This window comes from Labrus mixtus, chromosome 1 (genome assembly GCF_963584025.1).
Source record: "Labrus mixtus chromosome 1, fLabMix1.1, whole genome shotgun sequence".
Taxonomy (NCBI): Eukaryota; Metazoa; Chordata; class Actinopteri; order Labriformes; family Labridae; genus Labrus; species Labrus mixtus.
Window position 1 is genome coordinate 6,640,909 of NC_083612.1, and position 10,779 is coordinate 6,651,687.

At 39.5% G+C, this 10,779-nt stretch overlaps 1 protein-coding gene across 1 annotated transcript; it reads right to left on the bottom strand.

Moving 5' to 3' along the window:
• Positions 1-9,926, bottom strand: LOC132978401 (ras association domain-containing protein 7-like). The gene is made up of 5 exons (XM_061043649.1): positions 9,334-9,926; positions 5,174-5,302; positions 2,742-3,383; positions 1,822-2,090; positions 1-1,128 (listed from the first exon to the last, which is right to left on the bottom strand). The coding sequence occupies exons 2-5, from the start codon at positions 5,274-5,276 to the stop codon at positions 976-978; spliced, it is 1,167 nt and encodes a 388-aa protein (XP_060899632.1). The 5' UTR covers positions 5,277-5,302; positions 9,334-9,926; the 3' UTR covers positions 1-975.
• Positions 9,927-10,779: the final 853 nt, after the last annotated feature.

Consider the following 10,779-nt stretch of genomic DNA (forward strand, 5'->3'; position numbering starts at 1 on the left):
ATGCTTCTGATCCTAAGTGCCAGGTCGCATTATTTTATGCAGATTTTTTCCACAAAAGGTCGTGTGAATGTGTTTGTATGATGGTTAGATGTGTTGGTCTGGTGAACTGGTTTGTGCAGAAAATGCTGTTAAGTCATGAAGCTTTGGCGCCCTCCAGTGGAGCAAACAGTACACTGCGCCATGTGAGATTACACTGAAAAAAGTAATCAACCCAAACTCATTAAAAAAACTAAGACTTTTATAAAATATATATTGTTTAATTAAAATGATAAAAAAGAAATATATTATGTTACAAAGTTCAGTAGGACATAAACATGAGCAAAGACTCAAACATTAACATTCCTTCTTTTACATTTCATTTCACTCCTTAAGTTACACTTCAGTTTTATTTTCAGACAGAATCAGGCAGTGATTGGCTTATCGTACACACACACACACACACACACACACACACACACACACACACACACACACACACACACACACACACACACACACACACACACACACGTCCTGATGTCCTTCAACTTCGACTTAGCTTCAACTTCATTTTTAATTCTGAAGGAAATTAGATCTGCAGCAGGCATCAAGATTCAACGGATACACTGAGCGGCAATGGCCAAGTGGTTGCTTTGGGCGTCCCCTGTACCGAGGCGGTAGTCCTTGAAGAGAGCAGCCGGGGACAAATCCGACCTGTGCTTTCCGACTATCCACTGTCCTATCATTACAATAAAAGCACAAAAAGTCCCAAAACAAATCTTTAAAAAAAAAAGATTCAACAGATTCACAAAAGTCAACATGAGAATTATCTCAAGTGAAAAACAGGTACAGGTACTTCAACTACACTGAGCCAGAGGCTGAAACTGTCAGACACCGCACAGAGAAGTGCATCAAGTCAAATAAGTAAAAACACTACAGCTTTTTATCATCACTTTGAACATCAACTCTCTGATGACGTACAGTGACTTTCAGCTGTTACTCCATTATCCCAGCGTTTCTGAGGTAAACTTCGGTGACCTGCAGAGAGTTTGTCTGGTCAGTGTGTGGACCGCCGGTCTGCTGGATAAACTGCTGCAGGTTACACTGTCTCAGCTCCTTATTCAGCTCCTCGATCATCTCCCATTTGTCCTACAGGATGCAGGAAAAATCACCATCAGCATCAATGTTGACTTCAAGACATTTACAATCAACACATGTGAACATGTTAGCCCTCCAAGTGTCACAAACCGTATTTTCTCCAAGAATCTGTCTAAATATTATATAATATATTAATTAATTAAACAAATATACCCAGTTAACATATTGTGATTTCAGACTTCTTAAAAGGAGAGTGAAGTCAAACGCCCCCTGGGTTTGTTGTTCTCAGCTCTGTTTTCACATGGACAGGGCAGAGTTTCCTTTTTATGTTTCACTCAAAGGCTCAAACACTTAAATTTTTTTATGTGAACCCCTCTCTCCCGTCTCTAAACCTTAGCCCTTCTACCACATGGTGGGCCCCTCCCACTTAAAGAAGATGTGTCCAGGGGAATAATAGGAGTCTGCGTGCAAGAGAACAACTGAAGGAGAAGCAACAGACTTGTCTGACGCTCTCCGTCTCACAGACACTTCCTGTTGAAACAGGAAGGGAGTGTTAAGGCAGGAGCTGAGGGATGTCCAAAGAGAGTGTAAGATCCACTCTCTCCCTGTACTCCAGTGGATGGTATGATTTTGAGTTTTGTTTTGGGAGTTGTGGGATGATTATGTGGACTGACTTCACCTCTAAAATGTTAAGTTAACTTGTAAAGGAGCCTTGCTAAATACTATCTGCCTTAAATGTTCTACCTGTAGCTGATCCTCTGCAGCTCGTAGCTTCTTCTGTGTTTCTGACAATGTTATGTCCATCTCATCTCCCTGCTGCAGACGTTGGTGGAGCTGCTGCTTCAGGGGCCTTAGGGCCTCATCCGGCTGCCGGGGGCCAGTCTGAGCGCTCTGTCTGTGGGCTCTGAGTGTCGGGTCCTGTTCCAGGTATGCAGAGCGGCCGTAGAGCTCCCTGATCTGAAAGCTGTGATCTTCCATCGAGAGCTGCATCTGATTCAGACGTCCGTGCATATCTGCAGATTAAAGTGTTCGCATTTCTTAGAGATATTTTAGAGATGTCAGAGGGAAAAGTAGTTCATCAAATATGAAGAAAATGTCAAATAAGGTGGCTCTGAAGGTCAAAACATTTCACAGAGGAAAAAAGGACATTTCACAATCAAAACATTCAAACCAACAAGTATTCAAACAGTAAGCGGTATTTGGTTATTACTGTAAATTAACTAATTTCATCTTGAATACGTCTCTGAGGGGTGAACTAGTTCCAATGTTTTCTTTTTCGTTTGGATCCATGTAGGTCACAAATTATGCAAATCCACTTCCTCATGTTCCTCTAACACTAACATGTGTCTCTAGTCTGTCTACAAACCCCCCAATGACGAGAAAAGTCCATCCTCTCCGTCTTCTGCCTGCTCCACTTTTCAGAAAATGTGTGCTCAAACAGGCTGTTTGGAGATTTTCCCTTCATGACATCACAAAGGGCAGTAACCCCTCCTCCAGCTGGGTGACACTCCCACAGCTAGGTGTTTGTTCTGCCCTCTGAGTCTGCCTTCTCACCGTAAACAATAGGACATGGAGAATATGTCACCATTAAGTTTTCACTAAAGTCATTCATTCACATTTTTTTTAATTCTTGGCCACCGTAGTGAACACATTTGAAGACGTACCTCGCTCTCTGTCGATCTCTTTCTGTAACTGTCTCTCCCAGTGCTCTCTGTGCATCAGCTCTTCCTGGTTCAGGCTCAGCCTCTGCTCCAGCTCCTCCAGTTCACCATCAGAGACCAGATTCAGACCAGCAGACGAACTCTCCTGCTCCCACATGTCTGTCTCCCTCTCCAGAGCTTGAAGCTCAATCTCCAGGTCTTGCAGCCTCCTCTGTTGCTGCAGAATCTGCCTGAAAACATCGTCTTTGGAGGAAGGGTGCAGAGCCTGCACAGGGTTGATGGGGTCTAGAAAAGAGACTGGGGAAGCTCTTGGCTCCGGGGAGGCTCTGGGCGACGGAGACCAAGCCCTGTTTGATTTAGTCCTCCTGGGACTTGTTGAGGGACCCAGATTAAAGGTGAAAGCCTTGTGTGGCTCTCTGCTCCTGACAGGATCTGGTTCTGCTGATCCAGGCAGAGGCAGACCTCCCTGTCTGGTGGGTGTGTCTCGACCATCACTGAGGCTGGGACCGGTCCTCCGCAGGACGAACCTGACCTCTGCAGCCTGCTGCCCCAGCTGAGCCAGCAGCTGCAGAGGACAGTCATCTGCAACCATCTGTCGCTCTGTTCCTCTCAACTTCAGGATCAGAACGTACCGACCGGTCTGACCTGCAGAAAATACACACAGAGAAGATCCATGTTGAAAAGAGAATGGATATTACAACTGAAAAACGACTGAATGTAAAGTTTGTAAAGCAGCTTTAAGGCAAAAGGCGTTGCAAAGTGTTTTAAAGGGAGTAGTAATAAAACCTTGAAAACCTTTTTTCACTCTTCCTACTCTTATTTTTAAACTTGATTTTTAATTAATTTGATAGAACTATGCACTGGCTAATTCTTCTTTAACCTATTAATTTAATGATTTTTATAACTGTGTAAACCACTCTTTGTGTGACTGGTGCTCTACACATGTGTCTCATATTTGTGTCACGGTCCTGTTTGTTGTGGTATGTGTTGTTCTGTCTCCTCCCCTGCAGTGTGCGGGTGTGTGTCTGTGAAAATGTATCTGACTGTGGGTGGGTGTGTCTGTGAATCAGGTGCTGATGCAGTTGCTTCGCCTGATTGGTCAGTTCAACTGAAATTGCTGCTTCCTGATTGGATCAAGCACGACATCACTGCTTTTAAATCTCAATTTTTGCAGTCTGCTCTGCTCTTCAGCAACCACTTGAAAAACAGCATCCGTGTATCCGTCTTTTTGAAAGCGTCTGCTGCATACTAATATCAGACGTAGTATGCAGTATGTTCTGCTACTACACTCACAAAGTAAAGAGTTTTTGAAGTTTGTGCAAAAAACATTAACTTAGGTAGAGTTAAAAGTAAAGAGCTGTAAAAGAAGAGTTTTTAATGGCAAATAACCTGTATACAAATTTAAAAAAGGAGGAATTCAAAATGTCAAAAGCAATATAATATAAAATATCCAAATTAAACAGGTTTAATGGAAGAGCTTTCTTCTCTCTTTTTCTTCAAAGTGACTTCAATGATGATGGCTTTAACTTAATTTGTGCAAGAAATTGTATTTTTTTTATTATTTGTAATCTGTGTGCAACTGTTTTACACATCAGGTTTTGTTGTTGCTTTTCCCTGTTTCTACCAGGTCAATGTGTTCTCACTCTTTTTAGTATTTTACCTGGAATATTTCCTGATTTGCAAAATCTCTTTTACAAGGGAGTCCTGGCTGATAAACCTTTTATCTCTGTAGCTTCATGTTGCTAAATTTATAGTTAGGCTATATGCAAAAAGCTTTTTACTAGTGTTGTAGTACTCGAAATCAGTCTCGGTCTCAAGACCGGTCTCGTGAAGATCTCGGTCTCGTTTCGGAATCAGAAGCATACTCGGTTTGAGGCCTGGGCAGATTCCGGATTTAAATTCAAGACAAAAAACAAAATAAAAATAATAAGAACAAATAACTAAGTTTGATTTTTATTCCCCGGGTTGGGCCGCAACCTGTTACAGTCTAAGTGAGTGACACGCCACCTACACACAAGATGAGGATTTTTCAGTGATATTTATGATCTTGGTCTTGACTCGGTCTCGGAGCACTCTGGTCTCAGGTATGTCTTGGTCTCGGTTAGTGTGGTCTTGACTACAACACTACTTTTTACTGTTTCGATTCTTGTTACTTAAGGTCTTGTGTGGTTATGTTGTAAATGTTAATGGTGTTGCACATATGCACTTTATTTAGAGTTCCTTTATGTTGATTGAAAGCGGCTCTAACAGTGTGTTTATGGAACTCAAAGCACTGCAACACTGAAAATAAAAGTTTTATAAACCAACAAGAGTCAATTATTCATCTAGCTGGATATGACAAATATAGACTATGTTAGGAGAAAGTTAATATTCCTTCAAGCCAAGCAAAAAGTTAAACAGGACAATGTGAACAAACCAGTTCTGAATGAACTTACCGATCGATTGTGCAAGAGCTATGACGACATCCTGGCAGGAAGTGTTCAGAGACAGGCCACACACCACTCGGGCTACACCCTCCACCCACACCTTCAGCTCCATCGCTCAGCTGCAGAACGGCCAGCGACCTGCAAGGACACGGATAAATACATAAAGTCTGTGCATGTGACCTAGTTTACCTCTAAGTTAGACCGTGCATGCTTTTCCCTCCCTTTTAATTATAATTTAAATAATGTTTCAGGAAGACAAATTCAGCTATCTTATTGTGGATTATAGTCTGCTGAACATGAAAAAATATAACGCACACACAATAAATACATTCTTGCTGTAGGGGCCTGTTTCAGAAAATCATGGCAATTGTAAATAAAAGAGCAGAGCCTCTTTTTCAAATATTAATGTGGGCCAGTGCTTGCATTATAGCTAGGAGATACTCAGTTTTATATAGCTTTTTTCCACTTGTTTTTATCATTCATCAGATTTCATTTATTAACCAGCAAACATGTCTGTGGGCAGTGTGGGTCAGTCTAGACCCACCTTTGCCGTGTTCTGTAGGTAATTTGTTGATGGGACACGGTTTAGTTGCTGCAGAAACCCCACATATACAGTGATGATACAAATCTCTGCACTTCCAAAACTGAAGTCTAAGCTAGTTCATGTGTCTAATTTCTAGTCTAAAACATATTATTTTGTTCATTGTAAGCCACATTTACCCGACAAATCCTTTTGAAACATCTTAAGATAATTAAAACAGCCTGGAGTACTTGTTATGTTTTTTTTTAATCTGCCAATGGGACAAGCTTATTTTACTTACAGTTTCTTCATGAGATGAAACAATATGCCTATAGTAAAAAATGCTTGCCTGAATAAAAAAAATACATTACAAGCATCTCAGGTCTTATTTTGTGCCTGTAATATCTCAAAATAAGATGTGTATCAGGACTTGTCAGGTAAACATCTCTTATAATAAGTGTGATCAATATTTTGACTAGAAATTAGATGAATATACTTGCTAAGATTTGAGTTTTTGTGACCAGTGGAAAATCCTGAATCCTCTTCTGTTGGGTATTTGGTCTCTGCATTGTTTCTGCTGTTTGCTGTGTCATGTCTTTTACGACGGAGGATTAGGGCCAAGTTAAAAACTTTTTTCTTTTAAATTTCGAGATTAAACTCGTAAATTTACGAGAATAAAGTCGTAAATGTAAGAAATTAAACTGTAAGAGATTTATTCTCGAAATTTAAAGAGTTTTTTTTTTTTTTTAACATGGCCCTAATCCCCCGTTGTATGTCTTTGAAATGACATGAATGTATTTTACTAGCCCGGATCTTGTGTTTTTTTTCTCTCTCAATATTTAGTTTATTATTACCTTAACCGTTAAAAAAAAATGGATATGTTAAATAAAGAAATTTTTTTTAAATATTTTTTGTAGCGTAATGACGTCACAGTAGCGTAGTGACGTCTCTGTAACGTAATTGTTAACCTTTGACAGTTTGGTTTTGGTAAATTCAACAAGACTGAACTTTTGTGTTACTTAAAGTTTAAATGCCCCGTTAAAAAACAACAACAAGTCATTCTTTTATAGTTTTAGGAGTTTAGAAGTAACTAAAATGTCAAATTTATTCGGTTAAATTAAACCGCGTAGTATGTTTAGGTAATTAAAAGCATTTTCGTTGGTGTGCGATGATCTTAGATTTCCGAGGATGCTAACGAGGTGGAGAATGGAGGTTTCGGTTGCTGAACATTCAGGATAAGCCAGAACAACGAGAAAAAAAGAGGTAATAAAGAGTAAACAACTAGTATTAATATTGTTTGTAAGTATAAGCTTCAGTTTGTGCTGTGTCACTATCATTCAAGCTAACGGTGGCGGCAGCTAGCGTGTTTCCATGGCAACAGTAGACGACCGTTCAACTCGCAGTGGACAGATTTAATAGATTAATCCACAGATGGTTTTCATGATGACTACAATGTGGTAAAGGTCCGATAAATTAAACTATTGATTATAAACTTTGGGCAAGGTAAGGCAAGTTTATTTAAGATAAGATAAGATAAGATAAGATAAGATAAGATAATACTTTATTGATCCCCAGAGGGGAAATTCGGGCGTTGCAGCAGCACAGACAAGAAAGCTCAAAAATACACATTAAACAGAATAGATAAGATAAATAAAAATAAAGACAGGGGGTATATACAAGTACAAAATGAATGATGAAGTTAACTATGCAGGGACTGAGACAGTATTTGCAGAGAATGACAAGATAAAGTGACAAGTGATGATTAAAGTGACTTGGTATGATAAATAGCAGCAAGTAATGTAAACAGCAGAGAAGAGAGGCAGTGTTGTACCACAGTAATGCAGAGAATTTCTATAACACATCAGCAACAGGGCAACTCAAAGTGCTTCATACAAAACATCAAAAGCATCATGACATAAAAATCACAAAAAACCCTACCATTTACAATCACAGAGAAGATTAAATATGAAAATATTTTCAAGAACAAGAAACAAGATCCTAAGACATTTCAGCTAAAACTAAGAAATGAAAGTAGGAAATATAGAAATAACCTACAGAAATGATGCTGTTTGTATAAAAAGTATACAAAGTAAGATCAAATTACTGAGTTGTAATATAATAAGTTTATCAATAGATGCCAGATGTTGATTTTTCATTGATATTTATGGTCCTGGTCTTGTCTCGGTCTCGCTCTGCCTTGCTCTTGGTCTTGTCTAGGTCTCTATCCCTAAATGTCTTGGTCTTGTCTTGGTCTCGGAGAACTCTGGTCTCGGGATGTCTTTCTCTCAGTTAGTGAGGTCTTGACTACAACACTAGTTTGGAGTTTGCATGTTCCCCCATGAATGCATGGGTTTTCTCTGGGTACTCAGGCTTCCTCCCACAGTCCAACCACGTTAGGTTAATTGGGACTGCCCATAGGTGTGAATGTGAAGTGGTATAGATAAGGGATGGAGGGATCTTCATTTTTTATTAAAATGTTTTTAATATTGGATGGACAGAGAGACAGAAATAGGATAGAAGTGTCACCAGAAGTTATGGACGATATATCCTTTTCAACCTTTTATATGCATTTGTTTTTTCAGTGTAATGCGTTAGTAAAATCAATGAATATGTGTTCTTCTGTTTTTACGTTTATTTATCTGCATTTCTTCTTTACGACAGCAGAATAGAATTTTCTGCTGCTCTGCATAACTCTGAGGTGAAACTTTGATGTTTCAGACTTTAGAGAAACCTTCTGAGCACCAGTTTAATACTGCAGCTAAGTTTAAAATGTCCAATCTTCATTTCACACGAGGAGCCAGGTTTTTGACAGTGTGTGAAAAAGAACTTTGTCTCTCTGCCGCTGTGTGTTTGCAGGAGAGAGGACACAGGTTTGCTGAGAGCAGGAATGTGGCAGAACACGCTGACATTCCTCGAGGACTCAGACTCCACCCACACATACCTCCACTCTCTGTTTACTAACCTCCACTGTTCAAAATCATCCTCACTACCATTCAAATAATCACAAGAAAGTTCAAGTTATCAGAAAATCACAAACTTCACTCCTCTAATGTGAACATCTATCTGTTATGAAACTGATCACAGCATTCCACATTTTGTAAATCTTTATTAGGAAATATTGCTTCCTCAAATGACAAATCGTAGAATTAAAATATCAACCTGCTCTGTGTTTTACTCAAAAAAATATTTTATCAACACCCTAGAGCTTTTTCAAGTTATAAGAGTTGCATTTTGACTGCATCTTCTGTACTCGATATGATCAGTATCTAAAAGAAATCACTGAGGCAGCCTCGATTTTTGTTGTTTGTTTCTTAAATTTAACTTGAGATTTTAACTTAATCTTCATTTAAATGTTTTCAAGCTGATTTACCGGTAAGTGTTATAACAGTTAAGTAAAGGTGTGCTGATGCCTTCATGTACAGTGTATAATTGAATAAAAAAAGGTAATGATGTTAAGAACTATCATTAAAAGAGGGTTTAAATTAAATAGACCCATAAAATGTTAACTGCTGTTTATATTAGAAATATAAAAACTCAGATGAAACATTTCCCCCTTTAAGAACGTATTGCTCACTCTCCTAATTATTAGAAACAGTCCAGGCAGGCAGCACGGATGTTAAAGTTCACGGAGGAATTTTGATGCACTTACCTGTGAGTTCAAGCTTCTCTCAGTGTCATTGACGGTTCTTCTTTCTCACTGCTGTGTTTTCAGGCTGATGGTCGGCTGTGACCCAAACACTCACATGCAGACACACTTCATTGATGGAGGAGGAGGAGGAGGAGGAGTGAAGCTGTGGAATGCGGCCTTTCTGGATGCACTGCATGAAAAGTGACGTCACTCCGAAAGGTAATCAAGAACATTTACCCTGCTACAATATTTTGGCTCTCTTCCACTTTCACTTCAGAGGAAACTGTCCTTTATAAAACTCTTACACATTTTTCTTTAGATTTTACATCAAAGTGTCAGGTGGTGTCTTTTCTTTCCTTTTCCCTCTCTTCCCCATATACACTTGTTTATCTTCATTCATTAAAGTTATATACACCCACTTTTAATGTGTTCTTCCTCTTTTATACGGCTCTGTTTTACCTTTGTGAAAATGTTTGAGTAGGTTACTCCTAACACCACTGCCTCTAAACTGTGATGTCACTGTGATACTGAAACCGGGCTCCTCCCACTCTGTGTGTAAACGATTGAAACTAAGAGGAGTGGCTCTTGCCGCAAACAGCTCCCTCTCCATATCAACTGCATTCCACTCTGTAAGTCATGCTGTTTGTGTGTGTGTGTGTGTGTGTGTGTGTGTGTGTGTGTGTGTGTCACACACACACACACACACACACACACACACACACACACACACACACACACACACACTAACACACATAAAATACTGAGGAGAGACGATTGGCAGCAGCACTTGTCACACTGTTGGTATGCTGTTACACTTATAGGAAACATCTTTATTCATTATCTTTCACAGTCTCAGCAGTAACATTTGTGCTGATTTAATTATAACTGTGCATCATTTTTTATTTGTTTGGCTCACAATCAAAGCACTGTCAGAAAGGTGCTTGACGTCACCCAGCGCTTCTCTGAAAAGTTGAAATAATTCAACTGAAAAATGCGTCGGGCACAGCTCTTTTTGAAGAGGCGCCTGCTTCTTTAATAAGGCATCATCCTTTTTCCTTTTTCCATAGGCTTGTATGTAAAAAAGGTGCTGGCAGTTGAAAAAAGAAGTCATGTGTGAATAGGGCCTAATGATCTTGTAATTTCTTTTGATTTGGGTAGACCAGGGGTTCCCAAACCTTTCAGCTTGCGACCCCGAAAATAAGAGGGCCTGAAACTGGGGATCCCCACTGTCCCCCACGCACACCCAAACGCACTCACACTAATACGCCTATACGTACAAACACTGGTAACACAAAGAACAACACACAAGAATACAACCGCATTACAACCATACAACAATTTTATATAGAAATGTAGTGCAAGAAAGACTAGATGCAGAATTCAAGTCATTTCCATGGATAGTCTTCAGCACTGAGTGGACAAATAAAACGTAATAAGCAGACACACAGGTGTGTTCATCTTTATGTT